The 27,508-nt window shown below is 48.0% G+C and overlaps 1 protein-coding gene across 2 annotated transcripts in view; it reads left to right on the top strand.

The window, feature by feature from the left end:
• The window catches only part of XDH (xanthine dehydrogenase), a 69,859-nt gene extending 61,057 nt beyond the window's left edge, over nucleotides 1–8,802 (top strand). For both annotated transcript variants that reach the window (XM_084793634.1, XM_084793635.1), the window contains 6 exons: nucleotides 81–133; nucleotides 2,850–2,964; nucleotides 3,714–3,779; nucleotides 4,720–4,908; nucleotides 6,227–6,403; nucleotides 8,175–8,802. In XM_084793634.1, the coding sequence (XP_084649760.1) occupies nucleotides 81–133; nucleotides 2,850–2,964; nucleotides 3,714–3,779; nucleotides 4,720–4,908; nucleotides 6,227–6,403; nucleotides 8,175–8,225 (651 nt within the window). In that variant the 3' untranslated portion in view covers nucleotides 8,226–8,802. The remainder of the gene's footprint in view (nucleotides 1–80; nucleotides 134–2,849; nucleotides 2,965–3,713; nucleotides 3,780–4,719; nucleotides 4,909–6,226; nucleotides 6,404–8,174) is intronic.
• Nucleotides 8,803–27,508: the final 18,706 nt, after the last annotated feature.

Here is a 27,508-nt window from a genome sequence, read left to right as displayed (position 1 = left end):
GGGGACAACGAAAGCTCAGTGGTGGGTCAGGTCTTTAGAAAGCACAGGCGTCCCTTCCTGACGGCCACTGTCTTCCTCAGGTCATGGCTGCCTACACGAGTGCAGTGAGTTTGTCTGCTGCTGGATTTTATAAGTAAGTATGATCCTCTTCCTGCTCACTCCTGGGCACTTACAGGCTGGAATGCTGGCTAGCCCAGAGCCAGAAGGAAGCAGGCCCTAAAGCCCTTGTCATGTCAGTGGAACTCGCGCTGTTTTGGAATGGTACTTCGTTATGTGCAGTTACCAAGTATGTATGAGGGAGGAACAAAAGCAGAAACTGCCGTGTCAGAAGACTTCAGGCCCAGTCCAGGCCTTGGGGAGCACGCTGTTTCCTAAAAGAAGGACAAATCTGTCCTGCATTCTGCAGGACATGGCACTCAGCTGTGCCATGACAGGTGTTTGGGCAACCTGTGTGTCTCCCTGTGCCAGGCACTGGGTCTCTTCACGGTAACTTTCCCTCAGGAGAACAGGAGGATTTAGAGTCTGTGGTCTCCTTACAGGAGAGTAAGGTGGAGCTTTATTAGTGCAGCGGCACATACAAGGGAACACAAACATTCTACAGTCTTAAACTTGTCTCACAGTGTGATTAGCTAGAGACCCCTCCCATCCAAATTAGGAGTTACCAAAAGATACCATAATATTTACTGTCCTATTGCTATTATAAAAGGCCCTGATGAAAGCAATGCATGGGAGAAAAGGTTTAGCTCATAATTCTAGTTTATTCCATTGTTGTAGTCGCAGCAACTCAAGCTACTGGGTCACAGTCAAGGGCAGAGAAGTGCATGCATGCTTGCTTACACTCATCTTACTTCCTTTCCTCATATAAGCACGGGCCCAGCACGATGATGCTCACATTCAAAGTGGGTTTTATTCACTTCAGTGAACCCAACCAAGAAAGCCCCTCATTGATATGTCCATAGGCTAGACCGATCTAAACAGTCTCTCACTGAGGCTTTATCCAGGTGATTCCACATTGTACCAAGTTGACGATGAAAAAAAAACCACCAAATGCCCATCGTAAGTTTCTGGGAAATGTAACGGAAAGCTTTCCAAGTTTGTTTTAAAATGTGTTGAATGAATGTATGCATGTGAACTACACACATGCTGTTTTTCTCTTTGCTGTAGAAAAGGCAAGTTGAGGAAGGAAGGGTTGATTTTGGCTCGGTCTGATTTACACAGCAAGGAAGCTCATGGCAGGAGTGTAAGGCAGCTGGTCACATCACAGGACAAGTCCAGAGGCAGAGAGCCGCACACTCGTGTTCGGCTCACTTTTATATTTAGTCCTGGATTCCAGTCCATGGGCTAGCACTGCCATACTCAGGGAGGGGCTTTCTGCCTCAGGTGAGCCTCTCTGTTTCCCTGGTAACTCTGCATCTAGTCAGGTGGTTGATGATGAAGATCGTCACCCGAGCAATCCTACACAAATACAAACTCATACAGATTTCCTCCTGCTTCCTCTGTGTTGGGGTAAATGCAGGGAGTACAGGTTGGGTTTCTGAAGGACCCACTATCTTAGTTAGGGGTTTATGGCTGTGAAGAGACACCATGACCACAGCTACTCTTATGAAGGAGAACATTTAATTGGGGCTGGGTTATGTATGCCCATTATTGTCATAACGGGAAACATGGCAGTGTGCAGGCAGACATGGTGCCGGAGGCTCTGAGAGCTCTACATGTTGATCCACAGGGAGCAGGAGACTAGTTCCACACTAGGCAAAGCTTGGGTATGGGAGACCTCAAAGCCTGCCCCCACAGTGACACACTTCTTCCAACAAGGCCACACCCACTTTAACAAGGCCACGCCTCCTAATAGTGCCACTACCTGTGGCCAAGAGTTCAAACACACAAGCACCTAGATAAACAAGGTGAAGTCAGAAGCCAAAGACGGTGAAGTTTCTCTAGGGTTGAGTCTTGTCCCTCAGCCCTGTGTTTGGTTTGGTTCAAGGGTGAGTTCTGGTCATATCAGCTCACATTATTTCTTTGTAGCATATTTTATATGTACATAAGTGTTAAATGCATGCATTATATATAGTCACATAAACATACATTATATAGTATATAATATATATATATACATGTATATATATATATATATGTATATACAAAACATAGGGACAGCATACTTTAACCTCTAGGGGTATGAGTACACATTTATAGGCTTCATAGATTATGACAATCATACAGGTCACTCAGACTCTGAAAAGGAAACACACACACAACATACCACCTGTTTCTCTTAATAACATTTTCCTCAAATCAGTTGTTAATGTTCCAAAGGGCCAGAAGATGGCAGGGGGTGGTGGTTGGGCTGTTTGGGGATGGACCCAGGTTGCTGTGAAACCCTGACCTTTCACCTGGAGAAAGGTGAGCAAGTGAACTTGGGAGAACAGTCCAATACCATCCCATGCAGAGCCACAGTGCTGAGGACCTTGTATTCTCGCTTGTTCGCTTGCTCGCTCGCTCACTCACTCACTAGCTCACTGTTTTAGGGAGTGATTCCACATCCTTCATGAGCCTGAGAACATCTGCCACTGTTGTTACTACCATGTGGAAACCAACATGCTTCTGCTAAATGCTGCCAGTTTGTATAGAATGCTTATGACACAGGCTTTGGAGAAATGAAACACAAGCCGGATGCCTTAGAATATCTTGTTTCCATTAAAGATCAGAGTATTTGGAATGCATGGGATTGAGGGGAGGCTGGCTGAATGGAAAAATAAGACCTTTAGGATGTACAGATTTCTCGGGTAAGACGCGTGTCTGGAGGGCGGTGGTTTGCCTCACAATCATAAGTCTTTTCTCTTTTCCAGGACACCCAACCTTGGCTACAGCTTTGAGACAAACTCTGGGAATCCTTTCCACTATTTCAGTTATGGGGTGGCCTGCTCTGAAGTAGAAATTGACTGCTTGACAGGGGATCATAAGGTAAGACATTTGCGATACTTCAGCCTAAGTGAGAAGAGAAACAAACAAACAACAAAAACCAAACAATTGAACAATCTGAATTGCTGGTCGAGGCATACTCTCTGATTGGGAAACAGGCCTTACCTCAGAGGCAGGTGACTGCACCATGAAGGCCAGAGAGTGCATACCTCAGTCAACGAGCCACATAGTCTCTGCCTCGCCCATTTGACTAATGCCCTAGTCAAAGCCACAGGGGGTAGGACTGTGCTCCATAAATGGCTAATTCTGGTGGACACTGACATTTAAATTGTAGAACATATTTTTTTCAATCATTTATTTATTTAAATTTTTTTATGTGTGTGTGTGTGAATATAGACCAAGCCAAGGTCAGAACTCTACCAACTAAATTATACCTCCAGCCCTTCAGCTATTTAATAATGTATTATTATTTGGATTCAGCCACAATGTCATTTGTTTCTTGCTTTCTTATGAGGTCTGCCCAGACTCAGGTTCAGTGCCCTAGTCCCTGGAACTTTTTCTCACCACTCATAAATGGATATGTGGCAAGATCAGCTTTGGCCCACCCCTTATTTAGTGGCTAAGATCTTAACCATCAGCTTTGATAGTGGTGGGAACCCCTGTCTCAGCATGCTGCTCAGGGCTCGGTGCTTGAGAAAGTGCTGTTCGGGCTGGGACTTACAATCTGAGTTATCAAGACACACCTGGGACTTCAGGCATTCCTTTCTTCCCAAACTACTTTCCATCCACAGAATCTCCGTACAGACATCGTCATGGATGTTGGTTCCAGCTTGAACCCTGCCATTGATATCGGACAGGTAAGGTCTATGAGGGACCAGGGTGGTGACAGTGTGTGCCCACCCTCACCCTGCTCATTAAAGGCCAGCAGCTACACAGCATGTTGGCATTTTTTAAGTAGGCCAGAGCATGGCACTTAGAGGACCTCATTCTGAAAAAGAGTCATCCATCCAACTCCCAAATCAGAAGACAAGTGAATATAGATTAACTTGGATTGGGCAGTGTGGTGCATGAGGAAGCGCTGGATGCTCATGTGTGACATAGACACACAGAGACACAGGGAGCAAAGGGGGAGGGAGGAAGGAAAGGGAGGGAGAGAGGGAAGGAGGGAGGGACGGAGGGAAGGAGAGACAAAGACCAGACAGACAGACAGACAGACAGACAGACAGACAGACACACACACACACACACACACACACACACACACACACACACACACACACACACTGGACTGGTTGGGGAATGCCCTCTGTAGGCATCCATTGCATCAAGTACTATAGATGCAAAGATTATTGGCAGTGCCCTGTGGGGACCGGCATAGTACAGAGGGTAGCCTAGATCTGGGACACTTTGTCCCAGAAGACAAGCACGAGTGGGAGCCCAACAAGGCTGGAGGTAAATTTCAAAGAATTTACTACTCAAGAAATCCCTCCTATGAGCTTGTTTCCAGTGGTGCCTCAGAAACACCCCCATCTGCACAGTGGCAGGTTTTAGTGAGAAGGAGTACCTGCCACTCTGCTGACACACTCTGAACCCCTGTTCTGCCTGAGACCAAGTTCAGTGGCAGGCCACCAGGGATGCCTTGGTACCTAGGTAAGAGCCAGCCAGACCGTTGAAGGCTGTGTTAGCCTCCTTCCAGGCCCCACTATAGGTCAGGTTTTGCATCCATTGTAGATATCAGTATCTGTCCTGGGGTCTGGATGGGAGGCGGTAACCATGGTCACCTTTTTTGTCCTGCAGGTAGAAGGGGCATTTGTCCAGGGCCTTGGTCTCTTCACTATGGAGGAGCTGCACTACTCTCCTGAGGGGAGCCTGCATACTCTTGGCCCCAGCACCTACAAGATCCCTGCATTTGGCAGCATCCCCATTCAGTTCAGGGTATCCCTGCTCCGTGACTGCCCCAACAAGAGGGCCATCTATGCATCCAAGGTACCATGGCTATGTGCCGCCTTATGACCAGCAGGATGGGAGACCACAGTGGGTGATAAGGACTTCCAGTCACCCGCCTGGTGGGTCTGCAAGGGATTCCTGCTAAAGACGGAAGAGGATTGACTCTGGCCATGGTTAGGCAGCTAAGCTTGAGAACCAAAGGGACTGTGCTGTGGACAGGTCTTGGGCATATCCACTGAAGATGGCTCCTTTTGGGAGCCACCGAGAGATCCCTTAAGCAAATCCTATGGGTCAAATCCTGAACTAGACTCAGGTCTCGGCCATGCATCATGGTCCTTGATCTTTAGGGATGATTTTGCAGATTAAGCATCTCTGTGTTCTTGTGAGAATTATGCAAATGCACTGCAGAGGCATTCCAGCACATTCTGCCATCTGCTCTAGTTGTTGAGATCCAACCTTAAAACCATACTAACAAGCCCGGGGAACAGTGCACAAAGAGCGTCCTGGAGTACTGTCCACCAAAAGCACACAACATGGTTGAGAGTCAACTTAGCTCATCAGTGTAGTCCTGTGTCTCTGAAGGAAGGGAAGCCATGACTCACGAGAAAAAAAAATGCATCTCTGGGGGATCATAGCCCCAGAAATTTTGGGTCTGTAGTTCAAGGAAGCAAAGCCTCAAAACATACATTTTAATAAGCATCCTTGATGATTCTGATGTAGGCAGTGCCCTGTCTGTGCCTCATGGGGAAGAAAGGCCACCCTCTATCAGGAGGTGCCTGTTGTCCTAGCAGATCTGTACATGTAATTACAGTGCATATTTAGCATCGCTGTCAGAGCTGCGGATAGACTATTCCCCTGGACCGGTAACCGAGGAAATGTCTAAAACTCATACGAAGGCTCTGATATATATCACCGTAGCCAGCCATGGCGGTGCACACCTCTATCCCAGTAATTTTAGACTGGGGGTTACATGGTGAGTGCCAGGCCAGGCAGGGCTTCATAGACAAGCCTTGTCTCAGTAATAAAAAATAATTATTTAATATAGCTTTCAAAGGCATAATATATAATTATTTCATGTGCATTTTATAGTATCATCAGAGAACATTACACACTTTGAGCTGAAAATAAGTGTATAAAGTTCAGCCATATAAGAAATAGTTTCTCAGGTGTTTATTAGTTTTGGCTGCTTCTTTTTGCCTTATTTGGTGTGGTCCCATTTGTGCTGGGTGGCATTGTTTGTGAGCTTCCCTGGCCATCATGGGGCAGGGCTCACAGCCTTGCCTCCTGGGTCTGTGTGATGCTGCGGAGCCTGGAGGCACTCTGGCTGACTCCCTGTTCTGTTGTTCTGTCCGCTCAGGCTGTTGGGGAGCCGCCGCTTTTCCTGGCTTCTTCTATCTTCTTTGCCATCAAGGATGCCATCCGCGCAGCCCGAGCTCAGCACGGAGGTCATAATGCAAAACAACTCTTCCGGCTAGACAGCCCTGCCACCCCAGAGAAGATCCGAAATGCTTGTGTGGACCAGTTCACCACACTGGTAGGAGACTTGAACAAATTCCCACTCCACCCTGGGGAGGAGAGGAGCTAAGGGGGCAAGGCTGAGGGGGAAGTTCTGCAGAGCGGAGAAATGCCAGGCTCTGCTTCTCCTGGGCAGCCTTGGGTCAAGGACTGCCTTTACTGAGGTGAGCTTGCAGGGAGAATAATGAACACCCCCTTTTGAGTGGCAGCTTGCTCAGGGGCTTTCTTGCGGTGGGGGCGGGATGTGTGGTGTACAGCCATTCATTTTCCACAGATCTCACACTTTCCAGCTGCCTCCAGGGATTGGATAAATCTGCAGAATAGCCCAGTCTTTGCTGCTAATCACTATCTGCTGGCAGGGTTGGGGGCGGGGGGCTCCTGTTAAAAACACCATGTGGACCTTCATGGAGAGAGATGACGGGAAGGGAAATAACGGCACTAATGGCGTTTCTTTCAATATTACCATTTGCCTTCCTGATACTGGGGTCATAGGTACCCTCGAGGAATTCGCAGCCTTCGGGGACACCAAATGACTGCATTATGTGGTGACTGATGCCCACCCTGTAGGGGCATACAGTAGGCCACCGGTTCTCTACTCTCCTGATGCTGTGGCCCTTTAATACAGTTCCTTATGTTGTGGGGATCCCCAGCCATAAAACGGTTTTCGTTGCTGCTTCATACCTGTGATTTTGCTACCGCTATGCATCACAATGTAAATATCCGACATGCAGGAAGTCTGATGTGTGACCCTTAAAAGGGTCATGACCCACAGGTTGAGAACCCCCGCAGCAGAGGCGCTCAGGGCCCTCACAATCATGTTGGGTAGTGTCCCTTTGTTTCCCTTTCTGTGGATGATGCCAGGCAAAAGCAGAACATGCTAGGAGCACTTCCTCCTCCATGGGGATCTCAGCGCCAGCCCAGCCTGAGTTGGGGGATACAGCAGCTACACACAGAGAACTCTAACTGTACTCAGGGCCTCTGTTGGATTAGCAGACAGGTGGGTTTGGACATTTCACAGCCTTTGGGCTTGTGGGTAAAGTGAGGACTTATTGCTCCCAAATATTCTAGGCCCGAGGAACGGGTAGAAGAGTCCTCAAGGGAGGAAAGCTGCCACCCAGACCTCTACACTGAAAGTGAAGGAAACAGAGCCACTCTTGAGTCTCCTGACAGCTTTAGCTCAGAGGCGAGAGCTGCGGAGCATGCGTGAGGTCTTAGGCAGTGTGGTTCCCACTGCTGTGCAGCTTCATTCCTGCAAGCCAGGACTCCACCATGGTACCCATGGCTGACGGTCACCCGAGCCCTGTATCTTTAACAAGAGTAGTACCTATGGGCCGGTTGCAAAGGCAGCTTCTTTGTGCAAGGAACGGGTTGCAAAACCCAGTCATTTAAAGAGGTCCACAGAGGCCTCCAGTCTGGAACGCACACTCTTTTCTCTATGCAGCAACCCGGTGAGTATAAACCCTTGCAGTGGACTCACGTGGACACCCGATTCCACGTGTCAGTTGTGGATGCCACGAACAAAGGGACCGCTGCTGTGTTCTTTATCACCATCTCTCTTGAGCCCACTGGACTAGCTGCTACGTGGAAAGTGCTCAGTGGAAAGTGCTCAGTGGAAATAAAGAAAGCACTAGCAACTTAAAGGGCCCTGTGCTGGGGGGGGGGGTGCTCCCCATGGCTGAGACTATAAAATGTCTTAGCTTGGTGTTGGTTGTGGCATGTATGGGACAGAGTGGGTGGGGCATCATGGGGGGGAAAAGCATGGCAATGAAAATCCTCTGGCTTCTTCCTAGTGTGTCACGGGAACATCGGAAAACTGTAAACCCTGGTCCGTGAGGGTCTGAAGAGCATGTCCCAGCGGCGTTTTGTACTGCGGCAAGGCTTCCCTGGACCTGGACGTGCAAACTGTAGCATCCAGATTTCCACATGCTGCGGGGGGAGAGCTGTGAATCAGCGGGCTGGCATTTTCCAGAAATTGGAATGCACCAAGATGGTTTTGATCCAAATAAGAGTTGCGAACAAAATTGATAAGCAAATGAATGCTGTGGCAAATAAGCAGCTTGGGTAATTAATTTTGAGTCCATTTTGATCACGTGTTTGAAGTGGGTTTAGGAAGTATTTGTGTCATGTCGATACTCACGGAATGGCCAGTGTAGCCAGGAATCTCTCACACCCTCAGAAGCTTAAACCAGAGGTTCTCCAGATCTGCATGTCTTCCTCAGAAAGCCTATATCTGCCAAATTAGTGACGACCACACTGTAACCTAAGACTCACACTCATAGTTTTCAGAGAAACAGCGGAGGGAGAGATGAGAAATTCCAAATACTTTTGGGTCATGGAAGACAATAAAGAATGAAATGAATTTGAGGTTAATTCCAAAATTCTTGACCTATTAAAGTAAGATTATCCTCTGATGCAAAACTCCTGTCCCTATTATTGAGTGCCTACAGTGTACTGGGTCTTCTTTCCCCTATTCCCCCGCCCCTGTCTGTGTATATATAAAATATTTGGTTTGAGAATGTGCCTTACTTCTTAATTCCCTAGTTCCTAATTTCCTTAGTTCCTTTAATTTTCACCTAGAAATGCTGACACTGAAATCAATATGAGCCAAAGGGGAAAGCCTGAGTTTGACATCTGTGTGCCCTTCTTCCTGTGCCTCATTTTATTGGGAAATAAGAGTTAGACCACAATAATCACTGAGATCTTCCCCTGCTCCAAGTCTATAAATACATGACCCAAAAAAACTCCAGTTACGTAAGGGAGCTGCAGCTATCAAAGGCTTGGCCCCCTTTGCTCTTATGCAATGTCTGGGCCTAATGAACCCTGTGTGGACCACGTCCCCCCCGCCCCTGCCGTGTGCTTGCAGTTGGTAAGGAGAAAGGCAGGCATCCCCTTTCATGGCCCTGGCAGGAGGTTCCAGCACAGCACTGTACCGGGTGGACAGTGTGACTGGGTCAGGTGCTGTCTTTCAACCACAGCCCCCCCCCCCACCCCCAAGCCTGTCTAGCCATGGAGGAAGGATAGGCAGAAATAATGCAGACTGGTTATGTTTGATACTACGACTGACTGGCATGTGAGAAATGCTTATGGGTTCTCACATCAAATGCTAGCACCTTCCATACTGCAGCCAGTCATTATTTCTAAAATGTGTGTGGGTTTGAGTGTGAGCGTGTGCACACACATTCACACACACAGAATGCACACACACAGAGAGAGAACACACATGGAATCACACACACACACACACACACACGCACACACACACACAAAATGCACACAGACACAGAGAACACCCAGAAAGAATCTACACATGCGCGCGCGTGCGCGCACACACACACACACACACACACACACACACACACACACACACACACACACACACGCATACACCATGTTCTCTTTTCATATTGCTTCTTCCCTTCCGCTCTCCCCCTTTTTGGGGTAAGCTCTCGTGTGTCCCAGGCTAGTTTCAACCTGTGTAGCTGAACATAACCTCAGCCTCCCAACTGGTAGGGTTACAAACCCCTGCCACTTTGTCCCAGCTGTGGAATGCTGGGATGGAACCTGGGGCTTTGTGAATGTTAGGTAATCACTTTACTATGCCCCAAACACCTTTCAGTGTATTGTAGAAATGCTGTTGTTTACAGCATAGGTGAGGTTGACAACACTTTAAATACCAAGCTTGTATATACACTGGGCTATACAGGTTGGTTTCAGATGATTTTCTGGACTGTTATGAGGTAGGACTTGAGATTTACCACAAAGTTCCGCCGAATGAGTAATGAATGACTGGGAATTCCCTTGTGTGCTGAGGTTGAGGCAAGGACAGTGTTCATGGGAACTCGCCCAGAAGGTAGTTTGTGAACTAGAAATCTCCATGCTTCTGAAGTGCTGACTTCATCAGATTTCTTGCTTTACCTGCTGTGGCGTGTATTTGGTCCCTCCGTCATTCTGGGCTAGCCAACATTGCCTGCAGTGTGGTGCTGTGACCTCTAGAGGGCGGTAAAAGCCCGAGGATAAGGCAGGAGTCTCCAGATGGCCCAGCAGCATGGCATCTGTGGTTATTACTAGGATACTGATTTAGGATCTTGGAGTAGATCAGCTATCCTCAAGGGCCTCCCCGAGTGGATTTGAACCTGACAGGCTGACAAAAATCTTCTCAAAGGAGCTTTTTCAAGACGTGGGTCAGCCGTGGGAGGATGAGAGCCAGATGGGAGGCCAGCAGGGGAAGGCAATTCTTGATTTTTTTGAACATCTGCAACATGCCATGTGCCAAATTTAATGCTTTATCTACAGAGCATCATTTAATCCTCCAAGTGGCCCTAAGGGGTAGGTACTCTACTCCCTGTATGCACACGAATGAGGAGCCTTCCTCTTGCCGTGCCAGGGGTACAGGGTAGGGGGACCTACTCACGATGGCTTGCTCCAAAAACCCACCACAACCCAGCTAGCTCCTCTGCCTCAAAGGCTGAGATGCTTTGGGGAGATCAATCTGCCTATCAGAATGGACCCTTGCTGCGTAGAACGCGGGGGGGGGGGCGGCTAGTGAGGGTGTCAGAATCCCTGGCTGCTCCCTAGTAGGTGGGGTAAGGCCTCCCATATTAGCATGTGGTAAGGGAAGCTGGTAAACTTCATCCTACTCCAGGGGCAAGGTGGTCAGTGGGCACAGTGGAGAGGACTGGATGGAAGACGTAAGGAGGAACCCTGGGCAAAGATTTAGATCCGAAATAATTCTGGCTGATTGACTTATGACTGGGAACATCCCCGAACCCGTGATATTTTTATCTTTAGCTGAGGGAGCACTTGGAAAGGATCCCTATGCTGCCTGTTTTGGATTCCCGGATGAGCCTGCTCATCATATCTTACAGCTTCCTTCAATAGCTGAGGCCTGAGATCGGCCTAATGCCCCCCAGACCCAGGAAGTTGCCCTTTTGTTTTCTTCTCTGTCCTGAAGTGGAAAAAGACAGGACACGTCCCTGAGTCAGAAGGCAGACCCTGTGACAATCTTGTCACCTGAAACAAAACAGCCATTGACACTGGTGGAAATGACAGGCCTCTGCCCAAAGGGACTCTGATGTCATCTCTGCCCTTGAGCTCCCAATGTCTTGGCCTTGCATAATCCCCCAGACCAATTTAGCATCCTAAAGCTGGGAGGAACTTGGGGATCATTGATTTAACTCATTTGCTTTTGAGATGAAAAAGTGAGTTCACAGAGGGGAAACTGGCTTGTTCAGATCCCCACAGCCATGCAGTGGCAGAGCCAGGCTTTACAACACAGCCTCTCAGCTCCAAGCCCACCATGTTTTTGCAACAGGGCCATGAATCTGCTAGCCAGATGGGCTTCCCCTTCCTCAGCCTTCACTCTGAGAGCTGGTAGGTGACAGAAAGCTGGTTTAGCCAGCTCAGGGAGGAGGTGAAGGACCAAGCTGGGCACTGTCAGTAAGGGGGACATATCTCGTCCCAAAAGCAAGGGCCAAATTGTCATAAAAGTCTCGTGGGAGGGAGTCGTGGGAAAGTGATTTGCCTCCCGTAGCTTACCATTCACCTCAGAGGAATAAAGCAGCTGAGAATAACATCTGAGAGGTTGGACAGAGGTTTCCTTTGAAGCCAGAGGCTGTATATTGTCCTTGACAAGGAGAGACGTGTGTGTGTGTGTGTGTGTGTGTGTGTGTGTGTGTGTGTGTGTGTGTGTGTGATATTTCTCCAACCTGGGAGGAAACAGGGAGAATCGTGAAGACCATTTGATGATCCATACCAAATGATCTCCTTGGGCAGTTGTGGTCAAGTCCACTGGAGGCATCAGGACAGTGACATGAGGCCAGGGTGAGGAGTGCTCCTGTAGTGGCACAGCAAGGGTACCAGTTGGCCATGGTAGAGTAGGTCCACCCAGGATAACCATATGGAGGGTTTAGTGTCACTGCAAGGAGAAAAGGAGCTGACATTGTGCAGGCCCACTTGCTCCAGTGTGACCCATGAGGACTGTCCTGTGTCCTCTATTGCAGCTTGACATCTTTCTTTCCTATTCCATCCCCCTTTCAGTATGGGAGGAAGTAGAAGTGCTTTCTCTCCGGGGGGTGGGGGGGGTGGGGATTCTGTGAACAGGAGCAAGGCCAAGGGTTCTCATCTTGGGATACAGATATTTTTGTTCTGACATGCTCCTGCATCTGACCTGCCTCGCTGAGAGTCTGAGTGGCACGTGGTTGGGTGCCCTGATAGGCTGATGGTCCTGAGGCATGAGCTATCAACAAATGTGGAGCTGTCCTATGTGTATGTTCCCGTGTTCCCACTAGGTCACACGTCCTAGATGGCGATGTCCTGGTGGGCACTTCTTTGTCTTGATTTCCACCTGCGCCAGACTGAGCTTGTGGACAGTGACACCAAGACTACTAGCTCTTCAGGTGTCAGAAACACCCATAGCCTGCCCAAGCCCTTCCCCTCTCCCTCTTTTCTCTCTCAGACAAGTTTATTTGATCACCTGAATCACACGTAAAACAGTAACTTGAGATCACTAGGCTGTTGTGAGGAATGACCTTGGATTCAATCTCCAACACAACCTCCACCCCATCCTCACCCCCAACCCCACACCCACCAAACACACTTCCACTCTGTAGGAGCAGACTGCTCATGGCTGCTGAGGCATACTATTGAGCATCAGGAGGTGTGGGGTAATGAGGAACAGTTGAGCATGGATAGCCCGGGCCTCGAAACAGGTGAGACCAGTTTCTACCATTTCACTTTGATGTACATATCACAGTGATGGATGATCACGTGACATACACGACAGCGTGATGGATGATAACATCCCAGCTGCTGTGACTTCCTCAGTACAGTGGGCTGAGAAGAGGACGGCCTCTCAGCTCCCCACGGCTAAGTGGCACAGATGAGACTGGACCAAGGAGGCCATCTACCCCACCTGTCTGGTTTCACAATCCTTTACTCTGACATGTAGCTCTATTTGCTTTATATATCAATTTACATTTTAGGACCGGGTACCTAAGCACTGAAATTCCAAGCACCTTTAGAACACTCAGAGTCTTTCTGCCCCATTTTTCCCCTCTATGCTGTCAGTATTCATTACAAATTAGCTATTCCTTCCTACATCTGTACTATCCCTAGGTCCACATTTCCATTTCTAACAGCCATAGAGATTCGTTTTATTAAGCAATAACCATCCATCCAGGTAGTGAGCCACCCTCCCAGCAAGAGTTTAGCACTGGCTATACACTAGCTGCTCTGCTGTGCTCTGAAATGAAAATGAAGGTGAGCCCACTTCACGTATCGCTCCAAGTCTCACCGAATCCGCGAGGAGAATCATGGCCCATGCAGCTACAGCAGTAAGTCTGGGTCCGCTATGGCGATGTCTGGAGATGCTCGGGAGCTGAGAGAGTGGAAAATCCCGAGGAAGAAAAACTTACCATGGAAGTGTGGCATTTGCACTGGAGCTAAATAATATCCTGTGTTTCGATCAACTTCAGGCTACTATGGTGAAATCCCAGGGGCAGTTTCTCTAATTAACAATTTGGGAGGTTCAAGTACAAGACGGAGCAGCATTATTGTTTGGAGCCTCTGTCAAGGCGTGCGGATGAAACGTATAATGGAACAAATGCCAACATTCAAGCTGTAACAACGAGGGTGAGGAGTCCATTGGCATAGCTCCAGGGATACAGGACCATCCACTATGACCTACTCCTTTAAAAAAAGTAATTTAAAAACCATGCTTGCTTGCTTATGTATTTGTGTATGTCTCTGCATCTCTGTGTGCAATGCATATGTGTGTGTAGGTATCCAGGTATGTAGGTAGCCCACACAGAGGCCAGAGGAAGACATTGGATGCGTCTCTCTATCACGCTCCATCTTTACCTTTGAGGCGGCATCTCACTCAGAACCTGGAGCTCATATTTTCACAGTTAAGCTGGACACCAGCAAGTCCTAGTGATCCTTCTGTTCCAACACTCCCTGGAGCTGAGGTGATGAGCATGCAGGGCAGGTTCAGTTTGTTATGTAGGTGTTGGGAACCAAGCTTGGATCCTAATTGTGCCCTTAACTGCTGGAGTATCTCTTCAGCCCCAAGGACACACTTTTCAAAGGTCTATAGAACTTCTAATACCATCACCCTACGACCAAGCTTTCATGGACCTTTAGGGCAGAGGTTCTCAGCCTTCCTAATGCTGTGACCTTCTGTTACAGCTCATTGTGTCGTGCTGACCTCCAACCATGAAACTATTTTTGTTGCTACTTCATAACTGTAATTTTGCTGCTGTTAAGAATCATAATATAAATATCTGTCTTTTTCAGTTGTCTTAGGCAACCCTTATAAAAAAAATGTTACTTGACACCACCCCTAAAGGGATCGTGACCCACAGATTGAGAACCGCTGGTTTAGGGGCTACTGACTTAAACCACCACAGTGCATTGGTTCCCCCACCCCTTAATTATTAGCATTACGATTACAAGGTTTACATATTAACCCGGTACCTAGGTCTCACCCGCAGTGGGCCTCTCCCAGGTCCTCCTCTTAGAATTCCAGATGCTGACACAAGGTGTTGCAAGTTTGCTCCTTTGTGGAAACTGACTCTGCTCCTGAGCCCAGTCAGGTTGTTGGCTGGATCTCTGTGGTTTAAGGGCTCCACTTCCTGGCTGGCTGTCAGCTACGGCTACCCACAATCCTCATGCTCTCCCTGTGGCCCTCTAGCAACAGGAGACAGCTTCTCTGACCACTGCTGCCATGTCTTTTCTGACCCCAGTTGGACAAAGTTCTATGCTTTCATGTGCTCACGTGGTTAGGTCCCGTGGACCCATCTGCGTAGCCTTAATCACATTTGTAAACCTCTGTGGCACTGTTTAATCTTTTTTAAACCAGATCCCGAGGACTAGGGCCTGAACGTCTGGAAGGAGCTTTTGGGTGGATCACATCTGCTGAGTCATGAGAAGGGCTCTTCGGGAAAGGGAAGGGAACAAATAAAACCATGGATCGAGTAGCCATCGCTGAGTAGCAAAGAGACAAATCCCCCGTCCTCTGGACACAGACCAGTCAGTCCCTCCAATGAGCTGTGTGTGGGCCACCACCCAGTTCATGGACACTGGGCTCGGTTCTGAGTGGGGACTGCTGCTGTACCATTTCATACTCCTGTGCTCGTTAGTTTCATTTAGTACTATTGATGCCTTGCGCAAAGCACTAGACTGCCACGTGAGTGAGCTGATGACCGGCAAAGCAGTGAGAAACCTGTTAACACTGTGTTGTTTTGCAAGATGGCTTTAAAACTTGGCAGTATATCCCCCCCCCCCCCCGCCCCAGCTATTTATATGCTTCCTTGATGTTATTTTTATTGGGGATGCAATTTTCCATTGTATAGATGGAACCATAGTTTATTTAATGAACTTTCCCGGTGTTGACATTTGGCTTGCTCCCAAGTTGTTTTATTATCATCAACAAGACGGAGATGAACATAACCAAGTTGGGTTTGTTTGTTTGTTTGTTTGTTTTTGCTTTTTTTTTTTAACAGACCTGTGAAACAGGATGGCTTCAGACCCTTAGTAGGAACATGGGAGAGGTGCAGAGAGGCGCATTGCCTCCTGTGGTCATAGGGGAGGTGTCCTTGACTTGATCCAGTGGCTCCTGACCACTCCCAGGACTCTTGGCAACCAAGGAAAAGGAGAAGGGCTGTGACATCAGGGGAGGGCTCTTTGGTGCTAGATATAGAGTACAGTGGGCTCAGGTTGGGAATGGCCTGAGGTGTGACATGGGCAGGCAGCTGAGCCACTGAAAGGAGTGGCCAGGAAGATATCTCTGGAAGCTGTTGGAGACATCCCTGGGAAGCTATTTCCTTTGGGGGTAAAAGGAAGTGGCGATAGGCAAGTCGCAGGGCTGGGAGTGCAGCCTAGTGGTGAAGCACTTGGTTAGGATGCGCAAGGATACGGCTTTGATCTTTAGGCGCCCCAAAATAAATAAGTAATAAACGCTTTTTGCTTCCGTGTTGTGGCAGGGGTGGATACGGTATGCCCCCTGCTTTCATTTTGTCTCTGCTCCTGCCTCTGTTTCCTCTTGTGTCCAGCCTCAATAACAAACAAGAACGCCTGAGAACTGAACCTCTTCCTCAAGGCTCTCCTTTGGTCGACAGGGAATAAGTAGGAAAGACACAAGGGGTGGTGGAAACATTCTGGATGTTGGTTGAGGTGAATTTGTGGAGCTACCAGAAGCCATGGTGCTCTTAAGAGGCAGCCCCGCATATCCATGCGTGTGAATAATGTTCCGTCTTTTTAAAAAAATGTAGACATTTTCTGTAGGCTTGGGAACTGTCAACCAAGATCTTGCTGTGTTTGTATATGTTAACACAAATGGAGTAAGGCAGAGGGAAACCAAAGGCTCAGAACGGGATACCCAGGGGCCCAACTCCTACGTGGATCAGGCTTGTGCGATGGGTTCTTCTGGGAGCTGGCTCAGGTGTGTGGTAATGGGGATTTATGAACGCCACACTGTTCCTCTCCTCAACATTCTCGCTGACTGGGTTCCCACCATGCAAACCTGAGGCATGTCTGCATTAAGATCCCATGTATTGAGGCCACCATGTCTGTTAGGATCTTACGTATTGAGGCCCACTGTGGTACCTGACACGGGACATGAAGTTGGCACGTGGCAGCTGTTCGGGTCACGAGGGAACATTCCAGAAGCTTTGCAGTCAGTGGTTGCCTGCCATTGTGCTCTGTAGTTTCCCCAGTGCGGAGACAGTGAGTCAAGCAGGCGCTGGCAGGAAAGGAAAGGTGATAGGGCATGCAGATGGTACTGACTGCTTCTTTCTGAGGACGGGAGAAATGCCTTCACTTCAGTGGGCTGCGTCTGTCCAGTACGGCTGGCACCCGCGGGGAGAGCTGATAGAGAACTCTGACAGGACGGGAGGAGGAGTTGGCTATCCCGAGGGGAGCAGTTTGGCCTAAGGTATAAGGGAAGGTTCCTTTTTTCCACCCCTTCCCAGGGAAATAAATGAAAGAAGTGACACTAATTATTCTCAGAACCTGACTCAGGGTGTCTTAAAAGTCTTTATCTACTTCCTCCATGCCCCTACTTTGTATTTCCCAGTGGGAAACGGGCTGATTCCTGTAATGAGCTGTGAATATAAAGCCCAATTTGGAACGACTGTGTACACACTCTTTGCTCTAGCTTTGCTGTTATTTGTATTTGAGCAGAGTGCTGGCTAGTTTTCTGTCAACTTGATATACACTAGCGCCACTGGGAAGGAGGAAACTTTAGTTGGGAGAATGCCTCCATAAGACCCAGCTGTAGGGCATTTTCTTAATTAGTGACTGATGGGGGAGAACTTAGTCCATGGTGGGTGGTGCCATTCCCTGAGCCAGTGGTCCTGGGTTCTATAAGACAGCAGGCTGAGTAAGCCATGGGGTACAGCACCCACACCCTCTGTGGTCTCTGCATTAGCTCTTGCTTCCAGGTTCCGGCCCTGCTTGAGTTTCTGTCTTGACTTCCTTCAGTGATGAACCACGATGTGGAAGTGTAGGCGAATAAACCCTTTCCTCTCCAGCTTGCTGTTGGTTGTGGTCTTTTCATCACAGCAATAGAAGCCCTAACTAGGACAGGCTGGTAGCTGTGGGGAAGACTGTGGAAGGACTTTGGACCGTTGGACTTGGAAAGCCGTTGAGTGTCGAGAGCGCAGTGGGCTGTTCTGTGGGAGCTGGGAAGACAAGAACGTTAAAGGCAACGCAGACGATGAGGCCTGGCTTGTGAAGTTCCAGAGGGAAGCATTGAGAACCCCTTAAAGACTCTTACCCATGCCATTCCCTGTTTTGAGAATCTGGGGTTCCCATTAGCTGGTCCTGAAGAACCAGTTGTGATTAACAAAGACCAAAACCACACCGAAATTGAACCTTTGCTTTCCTGGGACAAGAGATGCTTGCTGGTGACTAAGAAGACACCAGCATCACCGAGGTGAAATCTTCTGGGAAGTGTTTTTCCTCAGCATTAGCACACAGAAGCTGTGTTCTGGAGGCGGCCAACCTTGTACCTTGAACTGGCATCTGAACTTAATAATGTGTAAGCATCACCCAGGTGGTACTAGCTTTGAGGGCATGAAGAGGTCATAGAGAGCACACTTGACACTGTGTGGCAGGGCTGGAGTCCTTACAGAGAGTCCAGGAGAAGCTACTCTGCTGCATCCCAGTTGCAGCAGATCCCAGCATTTTAGAGATGCCAGTGCCCTAGGATGACTGCCTAGGACAGTGGCAGGTGTGGATTGGAGTCAGCCTGAGCCTAGGAGACAATCTGTGTGTGCAGAGCTGAGCCCTTCGGAGGAGTTCAGAAGGCCGTGAGTAAACCCTAGACAGTTGGGCATTGAGTTATTTACATGACTGGAGCTTGGTTTTGCTTTGTTCAGATTGTGACTGTGCTCTGGTTCTTCTCTCTTGAAGTAAGAAACTGTTTAATTTATTTTTCATTTGACAAGAGCCCACAGCGGAGAGACTTTGAATTTTAAAAGACTTTGGATCTTAAGGAGACTAAAAATTTTAAGTGTTTGAATTTTTAAAGGCTATGGAACTTTTAAAGTTTAGAATATTTTATATTGTGATGTTCATGTTAATGGGACCTCTTGGGGATGAATAGGAAAGGAAAAATTGTGGCTTAACAGTGATGTGTTTGTGTACCAAGCTGACAAAGGGTCAGTTGTGCTGGCTAGTTTTATGTCAACATGACACAAGCTAGAGGCATTGGAAAGGAGGGGACTTCAGGTGAGAAAACTACTCTATAAGATCCAGCCTTAAGGCATTTTCCTTATCAGTGATCCATAGGGGAGGGCCCTGCCCATCGGGAGCAGTGCTATCCCTGGGCTGGTAGGTCCTGGGTTCTTTGTTTTTGTTTTTGTTTTTGAGACAGGGTTTCTCTGTGTAATCTTGGCTGTCCTAGACTGGCTTTGTAGACCAGGCTGGCCTCAAACTCACAGAGATCCGCCTGCCTCTGCCTCCCGAGTGCTGAGTTTATAGATGTGCACCACCATGCCTGGTGATCTTGGGTTCTATAAGAAAGTAAGATGGGCAGGCCGTGGAGAGTAAGCTAATAAGCAGCACCCCCCCCATGGCCTCTGCATTGGCTCCTGCCTCCAGGTTCCCACCCTGCTTTGGTTCCTGCCTGGCTTCCTTTAGTGATGATGTGGAAGTGTCCACCTTTCTTCCTCCAACTTGCTTTTGGCTGTGGTGTTTCATCACGGCAATAGAGACACTAACTAAGACAAGGAGTGAGCTGTCTCTCTTCTAGTCCACTTACTGTGTTTGTGTTGATGCTAAGTTTTATCTCCGCACTGTGAAGCCGTAGTGAGGAGCTGCCCATAGAAGGGACCCATCAAGAAGAACAGCAGTGTGAAGGGATGAGGGTCTAAGACAACAGTGAGGGCCTCTCATTACAGGGGGACTGTCTAGATGGAGACAGGGACTTTCAGTGAGTTTTGTAGACAGGGACCCCATGGAGGTTCAGAGAAGGGCCTGGTGCTGCCTGGATGTTTTCTCACTAGCAGTAGGCTGGAGTCCACCGCAAACCTGGCTGAGTTCCACATTGGTGTGTTATCTGTGTCAGTTGTGGGGTCAAAACAGCTGAGATCCTTAACTTATAAGGGGGGAAGGGTTAATTTTGACTCACAGTTTCAGTACCCGGTAGCTTTGGGCCCCGTGTCTACAACATATATGTGTTTGTGTTGGGGGGCATGTGGTAGAGGAAGTCTCCTCATCAGGGTCGCAACATCCCCTTCCAGGACACACCACTAATGACAACTCTCTTCAACCATGCCCCACCCCTTCAAAGATTCCACCATCTTCCCATAATGCCATAACTTCAGGGTCAGACCTCTGGAGGATGTTTAAGTTGAGACCATATGTAGCATATAAGTCTGTGAGTTCTGAATAATAAAAATAAACTCAAAAACCCACTAGAGAGGTATTTTGCAAATGATCTTTTAATGTAAATTAAGAAAGGATCAGTAGTTTATTAAAGGAATCTTCACAGTGCTCCATGGGGCTAAATATAGTCTGAGCAGCTTTGATGAGAGCAATTGAATCACCGGAGCTTATGGTTGAAAACACTGCTCCAGGGTCCTGTTAGATAGACTCTGACTCAATGGGTCCACAGGGGCTTCAGAGCCTGCATTTTAAGGAAGCACCGGTGGAGCTGCTGATGCAGGGGTTCACACTTACAAAGCGATGAGGCCGCCTCAGGAGAATGGGGCCAGACGCTGTGGGCACTGGCTATTCCGCGAACTAGCCGACGGCTGAAGTTTGCCTTGGTCCCACTCTGAGTGAGGAAATGACTTAGGCTGGTTCCTAGAGAGGCCGGGGGAGGACACAGAGGAAGGCGGAGATGGACGGAGTGAGTGGGCTGTCTGCACTGGGAATAGTTTTGGTTTGATCTTCGTGTTGTGGCAACTTAAAAGGAAGTGCGGGCCTCTTAGAGGTAGGCAGGCGTGGAGAATGAGACTTAGTCACGGCTAGAGGAGGCAGAGAGGGTGGTGGATGGGATCTTGGGGCAGGATGGAAGGTGATAGGAAACACAGTCGCATTTGGCTGAGGGGTGCGAATGCACGTACCTGTGGCACCGATTCCACGCTCTGGGCTGCATGTATGTCTTTCCATTCCCTCCCTCACAGAGCGCTCTCTCTCTCTCTCTCTCTCTCTCTCTCTCTCTCTCTCTCTCTCTCTCTGTCTCTCTTTCTCTCCAGAAGGAGATGATGGCTTTGGAGGACTAGCTGGCAAGCATGGAGATCAAAGTTACAGACCAGGAGCACACGGCCCCCAAGCTTTTACTTCCTACCAGGCACTTCTTAATCAAGTCACTCATCCACAGGTGCAGGTGTTCATTATCCCACTTACCTGCCACATGGTCAGCTCTTAATGCACTGAGGTGGAGGCTGGGACTGATGGACACCTGCAGGGATGCAGAAAGGAAACCATCAGAGGCTCAGCCATCACTTGGCAAACAGTTGTCAGATGTCAAGAGGAAAATTGGTGGCTGAGCCAATGAGAAAGAAAGCAGGGAAATTTAATTTAGACTGGAGGGTCAGAGAAGGGCTCTGGGACTGTGATCTATAAGCTGAGACTTGAAGGATGGATAAGAAACCAGGGGAAGAATGTTCCAGAACTTTGCTGTCCAAAAGGATTTTCTGTGGTGATGGTAAGATTTCCCCATCATGTCATCTATCTAATGGTCACAGCACAGGTGGCCACCGAGCACTTGAACTATGTCTAGTGTGAACGAGGAGCTGAGTTTTCAATCTTACCAGATGGCAATTAATGTTAATGTATGTAACCACATGCATATGTTTGTATTGTGCATGAGAATGTTTGTGGGGGTGCACACATGCACAGCGGATGTGTGAAGGTCAGAGGACAGCCTTTAATATTGATCCATGGAGTTTTCTGCCTTTTGTTTAAAGAAGTGTCTCTCAATGGCTTTTGGAACTTTGCCCCCAAGGCCACAATCTTCTTTGGACCTTCATGTTTCCTCCCGTGTAGTCATAGCTCCAGTTAAATGTATGCCTGGTTTTCCATACCCATGAGCTTTGGTTATGAGACATAGCTTTGTTTCATGTACATATGGTAGAAGATGAGGAGAGACATGCATGGGAGAAGAACACACAGTGGAAGGAAGGCATATGCTTAGGGGTAAACCAGCACTCTGTCTTGCTAAGCCTCAGAGAGTGTGACACTGGGTTTATCTCCACCTCCCCTCCCTAGGGCAGGCTGCTCAGGCCTGAACAATTCAGTTAGGCCTATAAGAGACACCTGGGTCTACCTTATGAGGAACAATTGTACCATGACTATCTTGCAGCATTTCTTTTTCTTAAAAAAATTAACTTATTCAGATTACGTCTCAATTGTTATCTCATCACTTGTATCCTCCCATTCCTCCCTCCTTCCCTCTTTCACACTATTCCCCTCCCCTTGGTCTATGACTGTCAGAGACCTCCTACCCCAATATATGGTCATAGGCTATCAGGTCTCATCTTGGTAGCCTGCTTATTCTTTCTCTGAGTGCCACCAGGCCTCCCCACCAAGGGAAAGGAAGTGGGGCATCAAAGTTCATGTTGGTCCAAAAAAATGGAGGTCAGGGAAGTCATAGTAAACATAATATAGAAATTGTGCTGTTTGCTATTTGAGTAACTGGGGAGAAGTCTTGAGTCCACACAGAAGGCTGCACTAGGATATTTACAGACACAGCAGCAACTGCCATACTTGGCAGCAAATCAAGATGCCTTGCAGTAAGGGAACAGATAAAGAAATCATGATACATCTAGACCAGTGGTTCTCAACTTCTCTAACGTTACAACCCTTTAATATAATTCCTCATGTGGTGACTCCCAACCATTAAATTATTTTGTTGCTACATCATAACCATCATTTTGCTACTGTTACAAGTCATACTGGGAATATCTGATAAGGGACCTCTGAAAGGAGCCATAACCCCCAGGTTGAGAAGCAGTGATCTAGACAATGAAATATTGTAAAGCACTATAAAGAAGGGAGCTATGAGTCCATTAAAGCCTCAGAGAAGCCTCACATGCAATAGCACTAACTGAACAAAGCTCATTTGAAAAGGCCACATGTGGTATGAGTCCAGCGATATGGTATTCTGAGAAAGGCAAAGTTGTCATACCATTTGGAAGGTAGCAGAGGCCTGGAGGCAGCAAGGGACAAACAAGAGAAGTAGGTGGGGTGTGGATTTTCAGGCCAGAAAAAAAGCTATAATGCTGTAATGTTGGATATGTGTCATTAAACACTTAACTAAAGCCAACAGTGAGCCCTAGTGTAAACTATGGCCAATAGTGAGGTATAGCCTTAAGCACATCAATTGTGAAAACTAAGTACTGAGCCAGATTGGTTGAAAATGTTGACAAACGGGGAGACTGCGTGAGTGGAGGCTGGGTTGCTGCTGCATCTGCCTGGGTTTGGGGTCTACAGTCTAGGGTCCCCCCCACCTCTCACCACCAGTCGTTGTATGGAGGTTGCTGAGGAAGGGGCTGTGGCTTTAGTGTGTAATTCAAATGCTGATTTCTGCTTCCCCCATATCTGGTTGTAATCCTTGTTCTGAGAATCTACTCCCTCAATGTTATATAAACACTGCTCCCCAATTTTGTCCTGATATGCCAATAAATCATCTTACAGCCAATTGTGGAGCAGGGGAGAGAACAGAGCTGGGTTTCCTGCCAGCCAGAGGAGGAAGAGTGAGTTACAGATGTAGGGGATTCAGCCATGGGCGGAGGTCCAAGAAACATCAGGCGAGAGGAACTGGAGCAGGAAAGCTACAAAGCACAGGTATTGCTGGGATGAGCATTGGGAGGAAGCCAAACTAGTTTAGAAGGTTTAGAATAGTGTAACTGTTCAGTTCTTGTTCTGTGAAGCTTATTAATAAACAAATATTAAAGACTCTCAATTTATTTGTGTGACAACCAGGTTAAGAGGGAAGCTAAGAGAAGCAAACAGATTTATAAAAATAACTGTAACAAGACACAGATCCTCAAAGGGACAGCCAGGGGAGAAAGAACAGATACAAGTCAAGACTGAAGCAGTGATGGCATCAACCAATGCCTTGTCACCTCTACCTTGATGGTTTGCGAAAGGCTGCTCTGAGAGAAGAAAAGCTTGTTTGAAGTAAGACTCGGAAGTTATCTTGGGCTCCAGACAGGAGCCCGGGAGTGTCCTCTCTGCTTAGCAGACATTTAGCTGTAAGCTTGTCACGGAGAACTTTTCTACCACCACTCTCGCCCCTCACCCCCATCCCAGACATAGCCTTGTCTTAGGTCTGGAATTCTCCTTCAGCCTCGGCTCTACTCCAGAGGCCCCTCTACCCTAAGCTAGCCCAGCCCATTCCTTAGGATACAGGAATGTCAGAAGGCAGCCAGAGCTTGACAGCTAGAATTGTGTGGAAAGTCTTTAGAGAAAAAAATGCAACTTGCTTTCCCTTTTGGTGATAACATCAGGCCTCTTCTCTATGTGGTCTTTGATCCCATGTCTAGGAGGAGAAATAGCAGGGCTCAGATGGGCTTAATTCTAGATAGGCATGGCTAGGTTGCCTGTACCATTTTTCTTCCCACACCTTCCTGGTTGTGGAAACACCTCTGCTTCCAGAATCTTCTACCAAGGCTGGTGGCAGGCCCTTTGGAACTATGTTCTCAGTGGGCTTCTCTCACCTCTCTCAGACTTGGGGGCTCCCATGAGTGAGGTGCCCTCAAGGGCATCCTTGTTTATGAGACCCAAACAGAGTTGGGGGTTTTGGGACACAGCCAGAGGTAGGTTATTTTTTTCTTTTCCTGACAGCCAGCTGGGCAGGAATTCCAGGCTGTGTGTATTTACAGAAAGCTGCAGGGGGTCTTGAGAAAGGAAAGTGACCTCCATTCTGAGGAGTCAGGGTCTCAGAGACTTCTTCCTGCTTCTTTCCAGCCTAAGCCAGGATGCTTGGCTTGTGCTGAAGAGATGGCCAGTCTGCACCAAGAGAGGGGTGCTCAGCATCAGAGCCTCTCACAAACTCTGGGCTGCCAGCTTCACCTCTGCAAGACTTTCAGAATGTCTTTTGAGCACACTGCTATGCTATGTTAAAAAGAAAGAAAGAAAGAAAGAAAGAAACCGTTGTGAGAAGTTCATTTTTTGTAATTTAATCACACAGTTCTTGAGCAAGAATTTGTTGGTTGTTGTTGTTGTTGTTGTTGTTGTTGTTGTTGTGTCTCTGTGTACCCTTGGCTGTCCTGGAACTCACTTTGTAGACCAGACTGACGTCAAAATCACAGATTCCCTCCTGCCCTGCCTCCTGAGCACTGGGTGTGTGCACCACCACCATCCAGCTGAGTGAGAGTTTTATAGATGACAACCTTGGGTCAGGATGTCAAAAGGTAGGACATGCTACTCACATGAGGAGGGACTAAGACAGACAGGGGACATAAAGTCTCTGTCACATAGGAGAACCTAGCAAGTGCTGAGTAAGTGCTCCTCAGAGCTTTCCATAGTCTGTTCCTGACCATGTGTGCACGACTTTTCTTTCTGCAGTCTAATTGCATCCCAATGCCTTTCCATCTTAACTGCTCGCTCTCTCATCACATGACAAGCCCTGAAGAAATGTCAACAAGCTGCTGTGTGCTTCTAAGGAGGAGGCCCAAATGTGCCTGACCACCACCTCCCTCCCCACTGGCAGGTCTGGATATTTTTGTAGGATGCTTACCAGTCCTGGCACAGACAAGAGCTCTTCCTCTACAGTAATTCTGCTCTTGGCAGGAAGGTGTGAAAAGGGTTGAAAGCAGGCATCATGGTCTGCGGACTTAATTACTGCTCTTTGGAGCAGCTGGTTTGGGTCTGGAAAGCTCCTAATGGAGGGTCTGTCTGTGGAACAAGAGCAGGCAGTTTGAGCTTTAAATAGGGAGATGACAGACCACAGCCAACAGTAGCCAGTCAAGGCAGTGTTCCTGGTTTGGCTCCATACTTCCTCCTGTCTCCAGGGTGGGGCATGGTACTCAGACGAACTCTGTGGCCAACCAGGAGGAGTCTATGCCAGGATGGGGTGGGATGCATTAGAGGTACCCATCAAAGGAAGTGAAGCCATGCAGAGTCTATGCCAGGGTGGGGTAGGATGCATCAGTGGTACCCATCACAGGAAGTGAAGCCAGGCAGAGTCTATGCCAGGATGGGGTAGGATGCATCAGGGGTACCCATCACAGGAAGTGAAGCCATGCAGAGTCTATGCCAGGATGGGGTAGGATGCATCAGGGGTACCCATCACAGGAAGTGAAGCCATGTATGGAATTATTTGTTCGTAACCTATGTGTCTTTTGCATTTACTTCACTCAGCAAATGTTGAGTAAGGATTAATAATCAATTGCTCACCAAACATTTTTCTTTCTTGAAGATACAATGGTGAGTCAGTTCAATACTCTGTCTTTTGTGAACCTTTCCTTATTGTTCCTCTTGGTTGTTCCTTGGTCCTGGCCCCCGATTTTATGGAGCTTATAAAGGCTTTGCAGACGCTGTGACTCCATGAGCACCACATATCATTTGAACCCAGGCCTAAGACCATCCTAGGGATGATCCTGAAGACGCCCAGGGAAGATGTGTGCCTCCTGCCATCTTTAGTTCATCTTGGCTTCCCAAGATGGCTTTTTTTTTGACACCATGGCCAAAGTTACTTTAGATAGTTTCAGATGTGTGGGAGAAAAATCCCAGAGGGCCAGTCAATCCCTGAGAGTTTGGGGGAGCAGTACCAAACAAGAGAAGTGATCTCTCCATTTGTTTTAGAGCTGGTAAGTTTTGGAGGATCAAGCCCAAGGCCTTTGTGGAGGCTGGTTTATCTCACCATATTTCAGTTCTAGTGGCTGGCCTTTCTTTCTTTTTTGAGACAGGGTTTCTCTGTGTGTATCCTTGGCTGTCCTGGACTTGCTCTGTAGACCAGGCTGGCCTCAAACTCACAGAGATCTGCCTGCATCTGCCTCCCGAGTGCTGGGATTACAGCACCTGGCTGTGGCTGGCCCTTCTAAAGGGTGGGTTGAACGGTAACTGTCACTGGGGCAGTATTGGAAAGTATGGCCTTTAAGAGCACTTTTCATGGAAGCCTGTGCACTTCTCTTTGAATTCTCAATCTCAGTACTGGCTTAGTCACCAGAGAGCTAATTGTGCAGAGCCAGGAGTCCTTTATATCCTCTGTTTTCTGCACATATCCACCCACTTCTCTATATTCTGCCATGAGTTAGGGTAGCATAAAGCTTTTGCTAGAGTCTAAGCATATGTTCATCCGTGTTTTTTGATTTCCCAGCCTCCAGACGCATGAACCAAAACCAACTTTTTTTTTTCTCTACAAGTTCCTAGTTTTCAGTATTTTGTTACAGCAACAGAGAATACAGAAATGCACCCCCTACCCACCCCCACAAAGCAGCCCCTCCCCCCACGGCCTGTGCTGGCCACACTAGACTTTCTTCATTCCCATCCTGTCTCCTAAAACCACCTGTTTACTGTGTCCCGGTGAGGAAGAAATGGAAAACCCAGGCTCGATTGGTGAAGTGCTTGCTGTGCAAGTGTGAAGACCTGAGTTTGATTCCCCAGAACCCAGTGCAAGAAGCAAAGTGGTGTGTGTCTATAATCTCAGGTGTAGGAAGGCAGAGAGAGG

The sequence above is a fragment of the Acomys minous genome (genome assembly GCF_964271855.1).
Source record: "Acomys minous genome assembly, chromosome: 8".
Lineage (NCBI taxonomy): Eukaryota > Metazoa > Chordata > Mammalia > Rodentia > Muridae > Acomys > Acomys minous.
The sequence above is the reverse complement of the archived record's forward strand: the minus strand, read 5'-3'. Positions and strand labels throughout refer to the sequence as shown.